This window comes from Rhinatrema bivittatum, chromosome 6, assembly GCF_901001135.1.
Source record: "Rhinatrema bivittatum chromosome 6, aRhiBiv1.1, whole genome shotgun sequence".
Taxonomy (NCBI): Eukaryota; Metazoa; Chordata; class Amphibia; order Gymnophiona; family Rhinatrematidae; genus Rhinatrema; species Rhinatrema bivittatum.
Window position 1 is genome coordinate 178,433,781 of NC_042620.1, and position 21,951 is coordinate 178,455,731.

The following is a 21,951-nucleotide window of genomic DNA, read 5'->3' on the forward strand; positions in this document are numbered from 1 at the left end:
AGAACACAAGCACACTTATTCAGCCAGGTTATGTAAGAAATTGTCAGTCATAAAGGATCACCTAAAAGCTCTTCAGAGTCATAAAGTGGAGTTGGTATTGCAGTTTGCTAAGCAGCAGCACTATGAACATGGTAAGATGGTTGCTTTATCGGCTATGACTGTGAAAAAGAGACAATCTCGCACTTATTCACAAACTTTGCTCGTTTGTTGGTAGTTTATTCTCTGATGCTAAACAAATGGGTGCATTGTTAATCTGTTATTTTGAGTCACTGCATAGTGGTTCTCAAAACTTTGATTATTTTTATTTATTTATTGGCATTTAATATTCTGCTTTTTACTATGAATGGCCTCAAAGCAGATACAATAAATTTAAAGTAGTTTACAGTAGTGTTAAATTATCATTAGGCTTCCTTAATGGCCTTTTTACACTCAACAGAACTTCCTAAGCTTACAGTTGAAATGGTAGAGAGCCCTAAGGCCCCAATAACAGGCTTTGAAATTAAAATGGATTTCATAGAGATTTTTTTTTTTAAAGAAATGGAGTGCCTTTTTCATACCCATTCAGTTACTTGCTGGACATTCCCACTGATGTGGCGGACCACAATACTCCTCAATCTTACAGGCCTATTTCTTCGATCAATTACAATATCAAGATTTTGGCTAAAGTATTGCAATTGCATTTTGAATATGTAATGCCTCTTATTATTCACCCAGACCGGACTGGTTTTATTAAGGGTAAATGGTCAGTTTATAATACTAGGAGGCTGTTTAACATTATACACATTGTAAACATGCAAAATGCCTGGGACAGTGCTGGCTTTAGATGCCATTTAGATGTTGGATTGCATTCAGTGGCCTTATTTGTTTGGGGTTTTAACAGAGTTTGGGTTTCCGCAAAAATGTAATCGGTGGATACAGGCAATGTACTTGTCTCCTAGGGCATATTTATTGGTGAATGGTGTTTGATGGATACTCTCATGGTATCTATGGGACGAGGGATGCCTTTTTGCTAGAGCCATAGATCCTCTTGCAAAGGCTGTTCAGGATTGTTATGAGAGATGTGGGATTCGGGTTGATGGAGTGGAACATAAGATTTCTTTTTACACTGATGATGTGCTGCATTTTTTTTTTTTTTTTTGCTAGCTCTGCTCCTTGACTAATACGTTTGTTGGAGAAATATATGTCTGGGTGTAAACTTAATTACACTGAATCTGAACTACTCTACTTGTCTCTGGTTTTAAATTCCTTATTCACTAAGGGGGAAAATAGATAACTATGATAAGGTATAGGGTAAGTTTTGGAGTTACTGGGATAAATCTGGATGACCTCCTTTGCTATTCACTCTGTGACTCACTTTTTGTAATTTTTATGACCTTGTGCATGACACTTATGGACTACTAATTCATTCAGTTTCAGATTTGGTTATCTACTCTTTGCGATGTGAATCAGTTATTTATTCTTTCGGATAATAGAAAGACTAGGGGGCACTCCATGAAATTAGCAAGTAGCACATTTAAGACTAATCGGAGAAAATTCTTTTTCACTCAACGCACAATAAAGCTCTGGAATTTGTTGCCAGAGGATGTGGTTAGTGCAGTTAGTGTAGCTGGGTTCAAAAAAGGTTTGGATAAGTTCTTGGAGGAGAAGTCCATTACCTGCTATTAATCAATTTGACTTAGAGAATTGCCACTGCTATTACTGGCATCAGTAGCATGGGATGATCTTAGTGTTTGGGTAATTGCCAGGTACTTGTAGCCTGGATTGGCCACTGTTGGAATCAGGATGCTGGGCTTGATGGACCCTTGGTCTGACATAGTATGGCACTTTCTCATTTTCTTGCATATTATTTTCTATATATGTTTTCTTCTTAATGTGTACCAGTTGTTTAAATAAAAAATAAATAAATAAAACTGGGAATGTCATAATGCCTTTATATAGATCCATGGTGCGACTGCACCTTGAGTATTGTCTGCACTTCTGGTCACTGCATCTCAAAAAAGACATAGCAGAGATAGAAAAGATACATAGAGGGGCAACAAAGATGATAAAGGGAAGGAAAAGCTCCCTTATACAGTTAGGATAAATATATTAGGGCTTTTTAGCTTGGAAAGGAGATGCCTAAGAGGGGATATGACTGAGACTTATTGAATCATGAGTGGGGTGGAACAGGTAAATAGGGAACAGTTATTTACTCCTTCAAACAACACTAAGACTGGGGGAGACTCCATGAAACTAGCAATTGGCAGATTTAAAACAAATTGTAGGAAATGTTTTTTTCACTCAACACACAGTCAAGCTGTGGAATCTGTTCCCATAGGATGTGGTCAAGAAGACTATTATAGTGGGATTCAAGAGGATTGGACAATTTCCTGAAGGGGAGTCCATAAACAGCCACAAAAACTTGGGAACGCCAGGCTTATTCCTGGGAGTGAAATACAAGAAATAGATCAACTATTGGGGATCTGCCAGGTACTTGTGACTGTCAGAGACAGGATGCTGGGCTAGATGGACCTCGATCTGGCCCAGTATGGCACTTCTTGTATTCTTCTGTTATGTTCTTATGATTGTAATTTGAAACCCTGCCCTGGCAGATCTGACTGTAGAAGAGCATGTTGAGATCCATGTTCTCAGGACCATGGCATTATTGTTTGCTAATCTAAGATCTGCTTCCATAAAAATGAACTGCACACATTCACCAGTCACTATTGCCTTGAAATGGCCTCCTTTTGAGTTTCTAGGTTTTGACCTGGCTGTCCTACAGAGCCTTTTTGTGGCTTTGAGATCAACTGTCACCCTCCTAGGACCTATATCTGTTGATTTCCAGGGTTAGTTTCCTGTTCTATGTCTGAAAGAAATAATAAAATAAGAATAAAAGCCAAAATGCAGGTTTCTCTACCAAAAACATGTTTTGTTTAGGTTTTCACCCATTGTCATTGTTAATTCATTGCTCCCTTTTTTTTTTTTTTAAGTTGTAATAATTTTGTTTATTTGGAAAATAATTTTGTTTATTTGGAAAATAAAACGTATTCTTCGTATAGAAGAATATATGTTTCATTGTTAACAATAGGCATGCTGGGGGGCGGATCCAAGATGGCCGACCGGTAGCAGTGCACGGCGTTCAGCGCTCCTCGAACAGAGATAAAAATTTTTCTCTTGCTGCAATTTTCTTGAAAATGGGATGAAAACGTAAGCCGAGAGGTGAGCCATACCCTATAGCCCCCTTGAACGTCTCGCTCCCTGGTCCGATGGATGCGCACGTCGTGAGGATAAACCAAACAGCAGAAGCTCAGCCGCTGGAGAGAGGGGGAGGGGAAGATGAGCTACCCTCTCTCCCTGGCTCAATATCACCATTAAGCCCTGCACAGGGAACCCCCCCCCCCCCCCGAGAATCCGGCCGCAGCATGGAGTACTCCGGAGTCGGGAGCAATGCCGTTGGACCAGAGAGTCCATCGTCAGAGCTCCATAGGGTCTGACAAAGGAGAACCCGCGACCATGAGCCCAATGTTAACATCGGGGCAGATCGGGGAAGTGAGCGGGACATTGCTGAGGGAGACTGCTGGAGCTGAAGGAGGTATCCCTGAAAGACCTACAGTTGCTGTGGTAAGACCAGCTACATTCACGCTAGAAACTATCTGGGAGACTTTAGTGGACCTGAAAGTTTCTATTTTGTCACAAATTAAAATCTTAAATGACACAGGAAAAGAAATGGAGGAAAAAGTTAAAATTGTGAGCAATGCACAAGTGGATATGGAACAGCAGATTATGACTAATCGAGATAAAATCAAAAATATAGAGTCAACCCAAACTGCAATGATAAAAGAAAGGAAGAATTTATCAATGAAACTGGAACAGATGGAAAATGTAATCAGAAGTAAAAATTTAAGATTTATAAACTTTCCACAGATATCTTTAATACCACCGAGAGATATCTTTAAAAGGTACCTACAGGAAGTGCTACAGGTTGGGGAAAATGAAATGCCACCAATTTCAAAGATTTTCTACCTTCCAAAAGCAAAAAGATCAACAGAACAGAATGGAGGATTAACACCTTTAGTATCTACTGCTGACCAGCCCTTGAATATTTCCACCTTCTTAGAGACTTCGGACACTGAACTTGCTACACCGGCTACTTTAATAGTGAACTTGGTATTGGAACCAGACAGAGATTGGTTATTGAAATGTTGTATTAGACATAGAAATGATCAGTTTCTAGGATGTAATGTAAGAGTTTTCCCGGATGTTGCCCGAGAAACCCAAAAGAGGAGAAAGGCTTTTCTCCTAATGAGGCCACAGGTGATTCAGATTGGGGGAGTTTTTTTCCTTAAGTTTCCTTGCAAATGCTTAGTAAAGCATAATGGTAATTCATATGTATTTTATGACCCCCCTCAGCTGTCTCAGTTTTTAGCAGGGAAAACTCCTGTGGGCTCCATAGAACCCTGTGACAATGTTCCCGGTTCCCTTTGAAAAGAAATTGGTTTAGAATCCTATACTGATCGGCTTTAATTTCTTCAAGTATTTCACAAATATTTCTTAAGGTTGTGTAAATCTAGCCCTCTCGATTTGAGGACTTAAGTTAAAGAAACAATAATGTTTAATTCTTTAATGACTTTTCTTTTGTGAATTTATTACCTATTTGTTTTCTTGTATTTCCAATCAAGAAATGTATCTTGTTTAAAGATGTAAAATTGCATAAATAGAAAATTAAAAAAAAAAAAAAACAATAGGCATGCTTAACAATTTTTATTAATTGTACCCATTGGGTTCCCTTTTTTCTTCACTGACAAACCTAATATGGGTAGGCCCATCAGTGTGAAATGTACCTACGTATCTTCAGAGAAAAGGCAATTGCTCATTGCAATTATTGTTCTCTGACGATAGCAGTACAGTGAATCACACTACCCACCCTTCTTCTCTTATAGGCGTTCTTACTCCATGTGCTCAAGTTATTTTGGCTAACTTGTACAAAGAACTGAAGAGAAGCAGGTCCTCGACCGCTTCACAAACCACTGCTCATACTCAAAAAGCTTTCCTGGAAAGCTCAGGAAGAGTCCTCCAGTTTGACTCTTCCTGAGCTTTCCAGGAAAGCTCCTCCAGGAAAGCTTTCCAGGAAAGCTCCTCCAGTCCTCCAGTTTGACTTGCGATGCAGTTCACATTGCCACTCGGTGTGACTCATTATACTTCAGAGAATAACAATTACAGGTAAGCAATTAGCCTTCCTTGCCATATCTGTAGTTAGCACTTTGTACTGTGAGTTTGGAACTGCTGTACTGTTGTTGTGTGTACTTGATCAGAATAAAGGATTGGTTATATTATCCTGTTTAAATCCCTGCTTGCTTCACTTATTTTTTTAAGAGCCAAAAGAAGTGTCTACATTCAAGGATGTTGAAGATACCCTTTCAGAAACCATTGCGCTTTGCCAAAGGGCATCCCACAATTTAAACCAGCAGCAGCGAGAGGTAGGGAATCCTGCATCATTTTTACTACGGAGAACATAGATGTCTTTGACACTTGATCCTTCTCCTACTTTGAATTATATGTGTTTAAAATCTGTATGCACTGCGTCTCCCCACACTAGCCTGTGTCTCTAGCTATGGATATCTTGATTTGAATTTGCAGTGCTTGGTTTCAAAACCATTGACTTACCACAAAGCTAAAGGAATAGCTTTCCAAACTGAGCTAGTAGGAGAACTTTCTCTGCTTTGTCCCGGATCCTTTTCTGCTCACTGATTATCCAGCAGAGAGAAGTGAGAGAGTCTGATAGGGGAGTGAGATGCTGGAGGGAATGAATGAAGGAGTAGAAGCTGTTGGGGGAGTGAGTATGTGAAGGCTGCTGAGGAGGGGAGAGGAATAGCGAGAGAGGGAATAGAGGTTGTTGGGGGGAAGATGGGAGACAGGCTGTAGTAGGGCCAGGGAGATATTGGAAAGAGGTAGGTGGGGGAGAACAGCTAGATGGGAGAGGTTGATGCGGATGATAGAGTACTGGGGACAAACTGGGGAGTAGGGGGGAATGCATGGTAAGGATGATTTCAGTATTCCTGGGGGGAATTCTCTACCAAAAAAATTTCAAATTTTGAATGTGAATTGCATCCTTTTTCTGCATTGTAATTTAAATTATTATCCAAAGTCAGTAGTGATATTGTGTTTTGGCAAAATCTGCACAATTTTGTGCACATTTTAAAATGTGCACAGAATTTAAATATTTTTGTCACAGAATTCCCCCAGGAGTATGTAACAACCTGCATAGATTACAGTTGTACATATTAATGTATATCTATATTATGCAGATGTGAGCAAAATCTATCCTTGTGCTGCTTCAAAACCAGAAGTTATATTAATAGCTTGTTGCCTTACACAGCAGAGTTATCCTTCCAGCTTTCTATTGCAAAACACTTGAATCTTCTACAAATGTATCTCTTGGTAGATATGGTAACTGTACATAAAAAAATAAGTGTTGCAGTTCTGTCCAAATATAATACTGCAATGCTGTTTTTCTCTGTGGAGGTCCCTATTTTAGGATAGATAACATAGCTGTGAACAGGTAACACTATTTGGATGTTAGAAAAACATATTTCTAATTTAAACACTGTTGTAAAAATATGACATATATTTAGTACACTAACAAAATATTTTTAAGAGGTTATTAGCCACAAAAATGTATGCTTTCTTCTTTCCTTATATTAAAATGTGGAAATACTTTTTTGCTTATCTCACTGAGAATCTGGAGGTCACTGTATTGACATACGCTTTTTCATGCTGCCAAATTACTTTTTGAGGCTTTTAAACTGTGGGATAGACATTTTTCAAGAGTTTTCCAGAATTATGCACAGAAACCCAGGAATGTGCTTTTTCGATTGCTGCATGGAACTCCTTATCAGAAGACCTGCACCTTACAACTGATTTGTCTGTATTTAAAAAGGACCTGAAGATCTGTTTAATTAAAAAGGCATTTGATCTAGCTGCTTGATCTGACCTCACAATTTATGCTATTCTGTTTATAGATGGATACACCACAGTAATCTGACCTTATTGCTTTTTCTGTTCTTAGTCTATTTATATTTTCTGTTGTAATGTAGTTATTTTTTTGTGTTTGTTTATTTTTAATGAATATTATTAGTTGCATATGTTTATGCGAGTTATAAGTTTATGCCTCAAACTTTTGAAGAGGGCGGGTTGTAAATTTTTTAAATAAATAGAAAAGATATGCAGAATTAGAAAAGGTATAAAGAAGGGTGACCAAAATAATAAAAGGGATGGAACAGCTTCCCTATGAGATGACCCTAAACAGGTTAGGTCTTTTCAGGCTGGAGAAGAGATAACTGAGATTAGATATGACAGAGGTGTACAAAATCATGAATGGAGTGGCATGGGTAAAAAGGAAATAGATATTTACCTTTTCAAATAATACTAGAACTAAGGGTCACTCCATGAAACTAATAGGCAGCACATTTAAAACAGATCGGAGAAAGTATTTTTTTTATTTTTTAGGATTTTAAAGACTTCTAGTTTTATTGAACTGTCTGTGGACCAAGATGCCTATTGAAAGTAGTTTTTTCACTCGGCACACAGTAAACTATAGAATTTCCCAGTAGAGGATGTGGTGAAAGTAGTTAGCATAGCTGCGGTTCAAAAAGGTTTTGGACAAGTTCCTGGAAGAAAAGTCCATAAACCATTATTAATCATGTAGATTTAGGAAAGCTGCTTATTATTCTTGGTTATAAGCAAGAAGGATTGGATCTATTCTTTGGGATCCTACCAGATACTTGTGACCTGAATTGGCCACTATCAGAGACTGGTTGCTGAGCTCAGTGGAATTTTATTTTGCGACTGTATGACATTTCTTATGTCCTTATGTAATTTATCAGTGTATCACTGACTTGGGGCTCAGATAAGCCTATCAGAATAGCAAGGCCCAAATAAAAAAGTAAGTATCATTTCCCAGCTTGCCACACAAGATACACTCTCCTGCCAAGCATGTTGCTGCAGACAAGCCCTTCAGGTGCCCTGATCTAAGCTCACCCCATTTGACGATAAGAACATAAGAAATTGTCATACCTTTGCTCCATCAAGCTCAGCATCCTGTTTCCAACAGTGGCCAATCCAGGTTACAAGTACCTGCCAAGTATCCAAACACTAAGTAGATCCCCTGCTACTGATGCCAGTAATAACAGTGGCTATTCCCTAAGTTAAATTGATTAATAGCAGTTAATGGACTTCTCCAAGAAATTTTCCATACCTTTTTTAAACCCAGCTACACTAACTGCACTAATAACATCCTCTGGCAACAAATTCCAGAGCTTAATTGTCCATTGAGTGAAAAAGAATTTTCTCTGATTAGTTTTAAATGTGCTACCTGCTAACTTCATGGAGTGCCCCCTAGTCCTTCTATTATCCGAAAGAATAAATAACTGATTCACATTTACCCATTCTAGACCTCTCATGATTTTAAAGACCTCTATCATAGCCCCCCTCAGCTATCTCTTCTCCAAGCTGTACAGCCCTAACCTCTTTAGCCTTTCCTCATAAGGGAGCAATTCCATCCACTTTATCATTTTGGTTGCCCTTCTCTGTACATTGCCTGCAGCACTGTGCTGACTGAGAGCACAGTTATTTTAGCCCCCGGCTCCACCATGCATCTTATATTACTAAGAAATAAAAGGATATGAAATATAAGCATATGACCATTGACCTTGAATATGAATGCTAATACTGTAAACCTTTGTGATCTTCTTTTGGAACGACTGTATATAAAACGCTTAAATAAATATGACAGAATATTTATAACTTCTGTATGCTATCCCAACTTACAAATTCAACACACTAAGAACTTGTTCTCCGAGGACAAGCAGGATGGTAGCCTTCGCCCAAGGGGTGACATCAGATGGAGCTGTTGCAAAAAACTTATGTCAAAGTTTCTAGAAACTTTGACTAAGCACACTGAGCATGTCCAGCATGCCCCATACCACGTGCCCACATAGGGTCCCCCTTCACTCTCTGTTTTTCCGCGGAGCTGTGAGCCTCGTGGTTTCATTGAATCTAAAAACTTGGCTTTTGCCTTGTGAAAAATTGTTTTTTTTTGCAAGTTTTTTGTGATCTTGTCTTCAAGTCCATCACCGGGTCCCTCTCGGTGCCTCCTTGTAGCGTCCCCAATCAGGGCGTTTGGTGTTTTGGATAAGTTTCTTTTTGTCATTGGTTCCCCCCCATGGTGGTGGTGCCTTGGTGCCTGCTGGCCATCGACACCTGCTTCCATTGTTCCATCGTTTTCCCCTTTGGTTTCGCCACGTCCCGCTTCCCCAGTGCCTGAGGACCATGTTGATCACCGATCCTCATTATTTTTTTTATTTCTTTGTTTTATTTTATTTATATTCCACTTTTCACACTTTTTTTCAGTGCTTCAAAGTGGATTACATTCAGGTATGTCTGCATCCTCTGCTTGGGGGCATCGCATGACGTCTGGGGTTACTGTTTGTGCACACAGATGACTCTGAAGGGACATCTGTTTCAACTTGACAAGATGGATCAGCTCTTCGGGTCGAAGAAATCAGATCCATCAGCATCAAAGGACCTCAGAGCCACACCAATGGACACTATGCCATCGACATTGATGGGACTGTCTGTTCCATCGAGGTCGCCGGTGCATAGAGGGACCGGAGACCGACCGCTGTTGATCTCCTCCAGTCCGAGGATGCCAGGTTCGTTTTCCTCAGCCTGGACACCAGGGAAGGACCAGGCTGGGCATCGAGGGAAACCTAAGAAGCATTGTCACCAGTCCCCATCAATGTACGGTGCCAGGTACGGGGATGCACCGGCTTTTGCCACGATGCCCCTGAAGCAACCTTATGGCATGAAGCACCCATCTTCCACCAGTGCCCGGAATCTGCAACAGTCTCCACTGATCCTGGTGCCATTCGTCGATCCCTCTTGCTGGTCCGAAGAAGATCTGGCCACCCCTCCTTCCTCCCAATTGGTGTTGGGATCGGTAGCATTCGAGGAGGAGCTGGAGTGTCAAGTCTAGGTGGTGGTGGACTTGGATGTTGCAGTGCTTCGGTCCTGTGGCACCGATGGCACCGGAGCCATTGCCACCCTTCCTCGTACCACTTCTGGAGAAGCTCAGTGTGCTTGTTGGTGCATTACCGACCCAGCTGGCTCTGGCTCCCGGGATGACATCAGTGCCCGGTGGGGCACCCGAGGCCTTCCCCTACCAATACAATAGTCGTCACTGGTTCTTCCGTGGAGGAAGCTCCACCGAGGCTGGAGGAGACGCCAAGACCTGTAGTCCCACATCCAGTTCCATCGGTGCTTGGACCTCTGGACATAGGCCAAACACCTTGGCCCCATCCCTTGTGACATACAGTGAGGATGAGGGTCACTATGAACCCTGGGGGAATGATCAAACAGAGTCCTCCGAGGACTCTGATGGTCTCTCAACAGATTCTTGTCCTCCAGATGAGTTAAGGAAGTCTTTGCCTGAGAACTTAACTTTCACAGGTTTTGTAAGGGTGATGGCAGAGGCCATCCCATTCAGATTTTGACTGAGGAGGATGCCAGACACAAATTGCTTGAGATCCTTCAGTTTGTGGAGTCTCCTAAGAGATTTTGCCAGACCTGGTGCATGAGAACCTTAAGGAGCTGCTGCTGAGGATTTGGGAACACCCCGTCATGGTGCCTTCCATTAATAAGAAGGCAGATGGGGATTTACCTCGCCCAGAAGGCTGCCAGATTTGATAAGTGTCAGCTGCCTCACCAGTCAGTGGTGGTTGAATCCACCTTGAAGAGGGCCAAGCGTTCTCGGACCCATTCCTCAGTGCCCCCAGGGAAGATCCACAGAGTGATGGACGCTCTTGGAAGGAAGATGATTCAAGGCACAATAATTATTGCCCACATTGCTGCCTACCAGCTCTACATGAGTCAATACTCATGGAACATCTGGAAGCAGGTGCAGGAGGTAGCTGAACAGCTGCCTCAACAGCAGCAAGACATCCTCATGTTGCTGGTGCACAAGGGTCTGGAGTGAGGGAAACACGAGGTCCATGCGACCTACGATGTTTTAGAGATGGCATCAAGGGTCTCTGCAGCAGTAATCGGCACCCACAGAATGGCATGGCTGCGGGCTTCAGAACTCCAATCGGAGGTACAGGAACGACTCACTGACATGCCACGTACTGCAGAGAATCTCTTCAGAGATAGAGTGAGGAATGCTGTGGCCCAACTCTGGGACCATCATGAAACCCCCCAACAGCTTTCCACCAGTAGTCTAGACCCATCCTCCTCCTCCAGGAGGCCATCAAGGCTGAGGCTGAGGAAGTCTTTCGCCAAAGGAAGTACTATCCTCTAGAGATGTGAATCGGAACTGAAATCCGAACCGATTCTGGTTCCGATTCACATCTATAGAGATGTGAATCGGAACTGAAATCCGAACCGATTCACATCTCTACTATCCTCTACCTCCTCGATCCTCTCAACACCATCAGAGATCCCGCAGCCATCCCAGGCAGCAGAGAGCTCCCTTTTGCCAGGTTCTTATGGCCTAGATTGGCCACTGTTGGAGACAGGATGCTGGGCTTGATGGACCCTTGGTCTGACCCAGTATGGCATGTTCTTATATAAGCCCCAGCCAGCTCCTCAGTCAACTCTGGGGATAGGGTTTTGACTGGGTCAAAGGGAGTGTAAGCTAGTCGCCCGTATCCAGAAAGATGAAACTCCTGTCAGGGGCAGGCTGCGGTTCTTTGCGAACCAGTGGCCAGTATAACACCGGACCAGTGGATTCTGTCCATCATCCGCCAAGGGTACCAATTAAATCTTTAAGTGTTTCGACAAATTGCCCCCCGTACCCATATTCTGGGCCAGTGCTTTCCTCCCTCTTAATGGCCAGTGCGTACTACCAGGTCAAAGAGGGCATGGATTCTACTCCAGGTACTTCCTGATTCCAAAGAGAACAGGAGGACTCCATCCTGTCCTAGACCTGAGGGCCTTGAACAAGTTTAAAAAAAAAAAAAAAAAAAAAAAGTTCAAAATGGTTTCCCTGGGCACCTTGATCTCTCTTTTGCAAAAAAAGGGGACTAGCTATGCTCCCTCGAACTAAAGGACGCATGCAGCCATATCGAGATCTTCTCCAGTCACAGGATGTATCTCAGATTTGTGGTGGGAAAACGGCACTTCCAGTACTGGGTGTTGCCTTTCGAGCTCATGTCCGCCCCATGGGTCTTCACAAAATGCCTGGCCATGGTGGCGGTGCACCTCTGCAGACTGGAAGTGCATGTTTTCCTGTATCTGGTCGATTTGGCTCATCAAGAGCACATCACATCAGGGGCCACCAAGTCCATGCGCTTGACTATTCTGGTATTGGAGTCACTAGGATTTGTCCTCAATTACCCAAAGTCCCATCTCAATTTGTCACCCCGAATTGGACTTTATCGGATTCCTCCTAGACACGGCTCAGGCCAAAGCCTTTTTGCCATACCAGAGGGCCGTTGCCTTGGTGAGCATTGCGGCACAAGTTTAACAGAGCCAGCAGCTATCAGCCTGGCACATGTTGAGGCTGTTGGGCCTCATAACTGCAACCATCCATGTCACTCCCTTGGCACACTTACGCATGCACAGAGCCCAATGGACCCTGAGGTCACAGTGGTGCCAAGCCACTCGAGCCTCCAGGATTGCATCCGAATCACCCCTTCCCTCAGGAACTCCTTGTCCTGGTGGCAGGTACTTTCCACTCTGGACCAAGGGGATTTCCTTTCGGAATCTCCCTACTCAAATTGTGCTAATCACAGATGCATCCACCATGGAATAGGGAGCTAATGTGGATGGGCTTGGCATCCATGGTCTGTGGTCCACTCAGGAACATTCTTGTCAAATCAACTTCCTGGAGCTCCGGATGATCAGATACGGGTTATGGGCTTTCAGAGATCAGCTGTTCAACAAAGTTGCCCTGATCCAGATAGACAACCAAGTAGCCATGTGGTATGTCAACAAGCAGGGGGACATGGGATCGTACCTCCTTTGTCAGGAAGTTATTCAGATCTGGTCGTGGGCCCTGTCTCATGGGAAGGTGCTCTGGGCCATGTACCTGGCTGGTATGGAGAACATGGTTGCGGACAGGTTGAGTCGAGCCTTCAGACCCCACGAATGGTTTCTGGACCAGGGGGTAGAGAATTGGATATCTGCCTCTGGGGGAGCCTGGATATAAATCTTTTCACGTCACCCTGCAATAGGAAGGTTCCTTAGTTCTGTTCCCTGTCCAGGTCGGACAGAAAACCAGCCTCAGATGCCCCAGCCCGTCACTGGGACAAGAGTCTTCTGTATGCATATCCTCCGATTCCCTTAGTGGCGAAGTCTCTCTTGAAGCTTCTCGAGGACAGAGAGACTATGATTCTCATAGTCCCTCATTGGCCAAGACAGACTTGGTTTCCACTCCTACGGGAGTTGTCCATCTGGAAATCGATCCGTCTGGGACTTCCCCAGATCTCATCACGCAAGATTCAGGGCAGGCTGCGGCATTTCAACCTCCAGGCCCTGTCGCTTACAACCTGGATGTTGAGAGGTTAATTCTGCAGCCGCTTGATCTTTCAGAGGATGTGACTCAGGTGTTGGTGGCTTCTAAAAAAAACCTTCCACTAGAAGGTCCTGTGGACTGAAGTGGAGGAATTTTTCTGTGTAGTGTGAGCAGAAGGCCCTAGATCCGTTCTCCTGCCCCGCACAAAAACTGCTTGATTACCTTCTACATCTTTTGTAGGCTGGCTTAAAAACCAACTCTGTCAAATTTCATCTTAGTGCAGTTGGCGCATACCACCACAGTGTAGATGGTACGCCCATCTCTGAACAGTCTATAGTTGTACGTTTCATGTGGGGCCTGCCTCAATTGAATCCTTCCCTAAAGCCTCCCTTAGTGTCTTGGACCTCAACATGGTGTTAGCTTAGCTGATGAAAGCTCCTTATGAGCTGCCGCACACCCGTGATCTAAATACCTGACCTCTGAGGTCATATTTTTTATAGTGATCACTTCAGCATGCAGGGTTAGTGAGCTCCAGAACTTAGTGACTTATCCACCTTATACTAAGTTTTATCATGACCCTAAGGTCCTGCCTAAGTTGGTGATGGATTTCCATCTTAACCAGTCAATCGTCTTGCCAATTTTCTTTCCCAGGTCCCATTCATACCAAGGTGAATGAGCATTGCACAGTTTGAACATCAAGCGAGCCTTAGCCTTTTATCTCGAACGGACAGAAGCCCATAGATGATGGTCCATCCAACCTTTTGTTTCTTTTGATAATAATAGGTTGGGCATTGCCATTGCCAAATAGAGAATATCCATTTGGCTAGCAGTTATATTTCCTTCTGTTATGCCCAGGTGGGACTTCATCTTGGGGGTCATGTCAAGGCTCATTCTATCAGATCCTTGGCAGTATCGATGGCCCACTTGCGAGCAGCTCCTGTGGAGGAGATCTTCAAGGCTCTGACATGGAGTTCTTGCCACACATTCACATCACATTACTATCTGGATAGGGTTGGTTGATGCAACAGTAGGTTCAGCCGGTTTGTCCTCCGGACCCTGTTTGAGGTGTATAACCCAATTCTTTCAACCTAGGCCTGTTGTTTGAGTTCAAACTGTCTCCCCCTCTGTTACCAACAGCACCAATGTTGTGCCCTTTGGCACCTGTTAAGTGTCTGGTCTCCTTTTGTGTTGGGGAGCAGCCTGTAGCTAGGGTTTCATCCATGTGTAAGGACTACCATTCTGCTTATCCTCAGAGAAAGCAGAATTGCTTACCTGTAACAGGTGTTCTCTGAGGACTGCAGGATTTTAGTCCTCACGAAACCCGCCTACCACCCCTCAGAGTTGAGTTTCTTCTGTTTTTATTTTATCGTAATTCTATGTCACAAGACTGATGAAGGACCCCGCGTGGACACGTGGTATGGGGCATGCTCAGTGTGTCTAGTCAAAGTTTCTAGAAACTTTGACATAAGTTTTCCACATTGGGCTCCATCTGATGATGTCACCTATGTGGGGGACTAACATCCTGCTATCCTTGAAAAACATCTAACCAGGTATTGGTCATTTAAATCAGTAGCCTTTGGATTGTAAACTCATGTGATTTATAGTCGATGCAATATAGATCTTTGAACATTTACAAAAGGATATGCAAGGAAACATTTTTCATTTTGTTTTTTAAATTTGTTTTTGGATTATTTTCATTTTTTTATTATGTAGGCATTTTTTTTTTCATTTTTATTTGTTTTGAAAAATAGTACATTCTATTTTCTGAAACGAATAAACCCAAAAATATCAGGATTTTTGGAGAGGGGGTGGATTATCTTTTATTTCACCATAAAATGAGCCAAAACTATAATGCCTGATTTAGTTTTTATTACCATTGATTTTAAAACAAATTCACATTGCTTATTTATATAATGGTGGTGGGATAGATGGAAGAGAAAACTTAGAGCTGGGATATGTTGGGTAAGGTTATTGTGTGTTGTTTGGTCCCTTATTGAATAATGTTTGTGGTTTTATTAGGCACTCTGGTTTCCATTGCTGGAGGCCATGATGTCACCGCAAAAGCTCTTCAGTTCTGCTGCATCTCAGCAATACTCTGAACGTAAGCATTGCACACTTTTCATTATAAAATTAAATTTAAATATATCACATCACTGTACTAGTCATGATTTCAGCCATCCCACTTCTCACTGATTCAGAGCTAGAAAGTCAGGTTAGACAGATTTCCCAGTGAATAAAATTGATAAATTTTTTGGTTGTATAGTGGACAGAATGATTCATTTGAATGTAGCAGAGTATTAGTGGAAAGGGTATTCCAGAGAGCCTAACTGCCCTTAAGTTATAAAGGAATTTATTTCTCTTGGAACCCTTCGACTGGCATTGGATGCACAAGATGAGAATACAGGAAGTGCTAGCACCATGAGTGTTGAATTACCATGGGGCCAGCATGCAGGAGGAGGTGCAGAATGGCTGCTCTCCCCAACGAAGAAGGTTCAGGTTGGCAGCAGCAGCAGCAGAGGAAAAATAACCTGTGGACTCTGCCTGCCTGGCCAGCATGTGTGTGTGAGAATGGGAAGCTGCCTGAGATGGGTGTGTGTATGAATAGGAGGCTGCCTGGGATGAGTGGGTGTATGTGAGAATGGGAGGTTGCCTGGGATTAGTGGGTGTGTGTGAATGGGAGGCTGCCTGAGATGGGTTTGTATATGTGAATGAGAAGCTACCTGGGATGGTTGCATGTGTGTGAAAATGGGAGCCTGTCTGGCATTTTGGGTGGATGTGAATGGGAGCTTGCCTCGGGGTTGTGTGCATGAAAAAGAATGGGAGCTTGTCTGGGTTGTTTGTGTGAGAGAGAGAATGGGTGGCAGGTGGATACCAACCTGCCATCAGTTGAAATGAAGAGGAGGGCCCAGGGCTGCTGGCAGATCCCAACCAAAGAAGAGCTGGATATGCCTGGGGGTTTGTCAGAGAGGAAGTGTATGTATATATGAGCTTGTTTGTGTGTGTGTGTGTGTGTGTGTGTAAATGTAAGAAAGGGAGGAGAAAGTTTGTGAACCCCACTTCCACTAATCCATGACAATCTCAGAGTGACTGGAAATCAAAAGTACCAGGTATGGAGAGCGTGAATTTTTAAAATCCTTTTTAGTTTTATTTTTCAGATATTATTTAATGTGTCTGCTGTTTTGAAATATTTTATTGGTGTTTGGGACATTTAAAAAAAATAATGTGAGTTTTTAATTATTCAATCTTTTATTTGTCATCTGTTTTTGGAATATTATTATTATTACCATATCTTTAATATTATGATTCTGTATTTATTTTATTTCTTGATTTTATATTTTGATATTTGAGGAATGGCGATTGTTCTAGTTTTATTGTTCATCTGCAAAGAATCTGGTTTCTTGTGGATTCCAGTTCAGCTTTTGTCACGTTTATATTTCTACTTTATAGTTGCTCTATTCTGTATTTGGTGAGGGTCTGTTTATGTTCTGCATGTGACTGAGGTGAGGTATTCTCTTAATAGGAAGTGTATTTGTGTTTTAGAGCTTTTGGAGAGTAAAGTTCACACACAACACACTTTAGAATAGGCTTAATCCCATATGGGTTCCAAGTGTTTTTTTTACAGGATTTCTGATTAGCATCACAACAGTGTATGTAAAGACAATCAGGCCGATACAGTACAGTGTGCTCCGGTGGAGCGCACTGTTATCCCGCGTTTGGACGCGCGTTTTCGACATGCTAGCTTTACCCCTTATTCAATAAGGGGTAATAGCGCGTCGAAAACGTGCATCCAACCCCCCCCTGAAAATAATAGCGCCCGCAACATGCAAATGCATGTTGATGGCCCTATTAGTTATTCCCGCGCGATTCACTAAGTAAAATGTGCAGCCAAGTCGCACATTTTACTTTCAGAAATTAGCGCCCACCCAAAGGTAGGCGTTAATTTCTGCCGACACCTGGAAAGTGCACAGAAAAGCAATAAAAACTGCTTTTCTGTACACCCTCCGACTTAATATCATGGCGCTATTAAGTCCGAGGTCCCAAAAGTAAAAAATAATTTAAAAAATAAAAAATTTAAAATCGGCCTGTGGCTCGTGGGTTGAAAACCGGACGCTGAATTTTACCAGCGTCCGGTTTCCGAACCTGTGGCTGACAGCGGGTTTGAGAACCGACGTCGGCAAAATTGAGTGTCGGCTGTCAAACTCGCTGACAGCCACTGCTCCTGTCAAAAAAGAGGCGCTAGGGACACGCTAGTGTCCCTAGCACTGATATAAACTGAACTGGACACAGACGTACCTTGGGAGCCTGAATTGGAGAGGAGTGAGGCAACCAGGTCCGCCTGGTGAAACACCTGAGACCGCCAAAAACAACGTGGAGTGAGCCACGGAATAACAGCAGGGTCCCGGTGCCTGGACCCAGAACGAGGCGCAGTGAGTGACATCAGAGGGAGGCGCCCACTGATATAAACTGAACTGGACACAGACGTACCTTGGGAGCCTGAATTGGAGAGGAGTGAGGCAACCAGGTCCGCCTGGTGAAACACCTGAGACCGCCAAAAACAACGCGGAGTGAGCCACGGAATAACAGCAGGGCCCCGGTGCCTGGACCCAGAACGAGGCGCAGTGAGTGACGTCAGAGGGAGGCGCCCACTGATATAAACTGAACTGGACACAGACGTACCTTGGGAGCCTGAATTGGAGAGGAGTGAGGCAACCAGGTCCGCCTGGTGAAACACCTGAGACCGCCAAAAACAACGCGGAGTGAGCCACGGAATAACAGCAGGGCCCCGGTGCCTGGACCCGGAACGAGGCGCAGTGAGTGACGTCAGAGGGAGGCGCCCACTGATATAAACTGAACTGGACACAGACGTACCTTGGGAGCCTGAATTGGAGAGGAGTGAGGCAACCAGGTCCGCCTGGTGAAACACCTGAGACCGCCAAAAACAACGCGGAGTGAGCCACGGAATAACAGCAGGGCCCCGGTGCCTGGACCCGGAACGAGGCGCAGTGAGTGACGTCAGAGGGAGGCGCCCACTGATACAAATTGAACAGTGGGTGGCCCGCCGCCGGCGCGCTGCCTAAGCCGCGCGCTCCAAAGGGGCGCGCGGCTTGGTCCGGCTTAGGCCGGCGAAGGTTGGAAGGTTGCCACTGTATTTGTCCCGGACCTGGAAGTTTTTCCTTGCTCTTGTCTCCACTACTTATGTATCTTCAGAAGCGTGAGTAGAACCTTTAACTTGTCTATTGTAACATTTTCTAAACCTAATGCCTCACACAAAAAGAAAGGGCAAGGTCAGGCAGGATGCCTCAACCCCTGCAAGGCCCGGCCCGGTACAGACAACTTTAACAGGTTTCTACTCACATACAGAAAATCCGACCCCGGAGAGTCCCATTGCAATAAGGGATGGTGAGCAAGCATCTCTATTGCTGGGAGACGCCAGCCTTAGTCCCGGGGCCCCAACAATACCGCCACCACCAACTACCTGTGTAACCACCATTGAACCAGGTTCATCAATAATACGGTTTCCGTCCTTAGGAATGAACCCGTCCGAGGAGGTTCAAGGTGAAAGAGACACAGAATTGGAAAATCTTGGAGGGCAGGTCCCTTCACAATCGTTGGTAGGGCAAAGAACCGATACCGATAGAAAATCTTTAGTATCGGGAAGAAGCTTGCCGGTCTCCTACCCTGGGACTAGTTCTACACATGAACTTCAAAATATTTTGAATATGCCTTCTACTACTAGTGCTAACATTGGTGAATCTAAACATGTCTCCTTGGAGATGTTATGGAATGCTATATTGGCTCTACAGAATAATATTGCAAACTTGAATGTTAACATAAAAGATATGCAGAATGTATTACTTAATATAAATCCTATGGTTGTAAAAAATGGAGAAACTCTGGTAAAGGTAGAAGAGGACATAAATGGGATAAAAAATGTACAAACATCTATAATAAAAGGAGAAAATATATTACAAAAAAAAGTTGAAAATCTGGAAAACATAGTTCGTTATACAAATCTTAGATTTGTAAATTTTCCTAAATGTAGAATGACTTCTCCCAGAGAACAACTTAAAAATTATTTAACTGAAATCCTCCTTTTTTTGCCAGAGAATCTCCCTCAAATATTGAATGCGTACTTCTTAAATGAAAGGAATGAAGGAATTCAAAATATCAATAGAGAATCAACACCACAAGAACTAACTTTAAATGTCACAGATTTAATTGAAACCTCATATTCAGCTCAGATAGAAAGAAGGGGAACATTAATGGTAAAATTTGCCCTCTCGTCAGATAGGGATAAGGTGTTAAAATTTTTTTTGCAAAATAGAGCCTCCTTATATCTTGGTCAAAAAATATGGGTGTACCCAGATGTGGCAAAAGAAACTCAAACTAGAAGGAAGAAGTTTATTATGTTAGCAAATATAGCGAGAACATTTGGAATTCAAGTAACTGTTAGATTCCCATGTAAATGCATAATGCGAGTAGATCGCACAAGATATGTTTATTACGATCCTGTTGACTTAGAGAAGTTCCTGGAGGAACGTAGATCCCAGAGGCAGGGAGCGGAGGCCTCAACTTAATTTTTGGTGGAAGTATAAATGAATCTGTATTTCTTCTGACTATCTGTTATATTATTATTTTAGTTTTTCATCCTAGACTTTTTCACCGGTTCCCCAAACATTTATTTGGTAACAGGAAAAAAGGGAATCATGTTATTCAAGGCCATGTTATGTTATAAAGTGTATTAATTTTTAATTCCCTTTTTCCATGTAAAAATTCAATGTTAATATTGAATTGTAATTTTGAATGGATGTATTTTTTTTTTATTATAATCCATAAATAAAGAATTAAAAAAAAATGTGTGTGTGTGGGAGGGGATGGTATCAGTTTTCAAAGTTTGTACCACTGAAGGAAACTGGGATTCTTTTGGGTGGGTCCAGGACCGACAGTGAATGAATGGGGGGGCAGCAAAGCTTGCACCGGCCCTGCTGCCACACACACACATAACTACCTTCCCCATAGGACAGGCAAAGCTCATCCCACTGCTAGAGTCAGATGGGCAGGTGGGGGGGTCTCTATTTTTTTTGGTGTCTGGCAGATTGAGCTCTGCAAGCCACCATGGCTGAAGCTCTAGGAATGGGTGGTGGCTTCCTTGTGTCTTCAGCAGCTAGCAGGATGAGATCCGCAGCCAGAATGTCAGCTCACAAATTTTGAAATTTCTCATAGTGCATTAGTATGTAGCATATTTCCCCTGTCTCTGGAATTTTGAACTGCGGAAAATTCTTAAAAAGGGAATTTGCTGCAGTTCAAAAACGTTGTGGGTCAGCAATCCAGTACAACCCATCTGAAAATCAGCATTGCCTCTCTGCAACAGTGATAGCTTTATTCTTCATATGTGGCCATGCACTGCAGTGGTGCTGACATTATTCCACATACATGTGTATACACTGCAACAATGCCGCATTATTCCTTTTGCTGTGGCAGTGTTGTTGGCATTACTCTTTGTGCATTCTCTAATGGTGTTTGACTGCTCTATGTATATGCTAGGTCAGTGTTGGCATTCTTCTCTATGTGCTTGGAACAGTGTTGGCCTTTCTTTTCCTACTCCCACCATATGTGAGGCCAGTGTTGGCATTGCTCCTTGTGTACTTAAGCAAGATTGTCATTGTTTTCCTCCTTATACTGGATGACAGTTTGGCATTGTTTCTCCCATGTGTTCAGTCTAGGGTTGGCATTGTTTCCCCCACCAGCTGAATATAGAGCTTGAATTGTTTTCCCTGTGTGTTGGCTGCAGAATTTGCATTGTTTCCCCCATATGTTGAGTGCTGCGTTTGCATTTTCTCCCATATTTTTGGACACTTGGTTGACTTTTTTCCTGGCATGTTTGAAACAGGGTTAGCATTGTTACTCCATGTTCTGGGTTGGTTTCTTTTCTCCCCCCCCCCCCCCCAATATTCCCCATGTGCTGAGTACAGGCAAAATTTTATTTTCTTCATGTATTGGGTGCAAGGTGGTATTGTTCCCCACATGTACTGTGGTTGTGTTTGAACTGACTGTTTTTGATATTTCAGCTCTAAAGTGCTTGACCATGCTGGTGCTGAACAGTATGGCAGCTTTTATTGCTCTTCCATCAATTTTACAGAGAATCTTGCAAGTGAGTATTGAACCAACCATAAAATCATTATTCTTCCCTAAAGTTTATTTCCAGCATTTATACGATCTGTTTTATATAGCGGAAAGAAAAGTACATGACAGCAAAAGTTATTAGCTAAAAACATGATGGATTGCAGTCATAGAATGACTAATATCATAAAGAAAATATGATCATGTAACCTTTTATATATTTCATTGACTAAATCTTGCAGTAATTGGAGGTTTTATTGAATATAATAAGGTTTAGATATAGGTTTTGTGCTTTATCTGTCTTTTGCCCAGGATTTTATAAAAATTATTTGTCAGAAATG

The 21,951-nt window shown here is 42.8% G+C and overlaps 1 protein-coding gene across 5 annotated transcripts in view; it reads left to right on the forward strand.

Moving 5' to 3' along the window:
• The window catches only part of VPS8 (VPS8 subunit of CORVET complex), an 818,099-nt gene that overhangs the window by 566,962 nt on the left and 229,186 nt on the right, over positions 1–21,951 (forward strand). For all 5 annotated transcript variants that reach the window (XM_029606199.1, XM_029606197.1, XM_029606196.1 and 2 more), the window contains 3 exons: positions 5,353–5,456; positions 15,509–15,590; positions 21,559–21,641. In XM_029606199.1, coding sequence (XP_029462059.1) covers positions 5,353–5,456; positions 15,509–15,590; positions 21,559–21,641 — 269 coding nt within the window. The remainder of the gene's footprint in view (positions 1–5,352; positions 5,457–15,508; positions 15,591–21,558; positions 21,642–21,951) is intronic.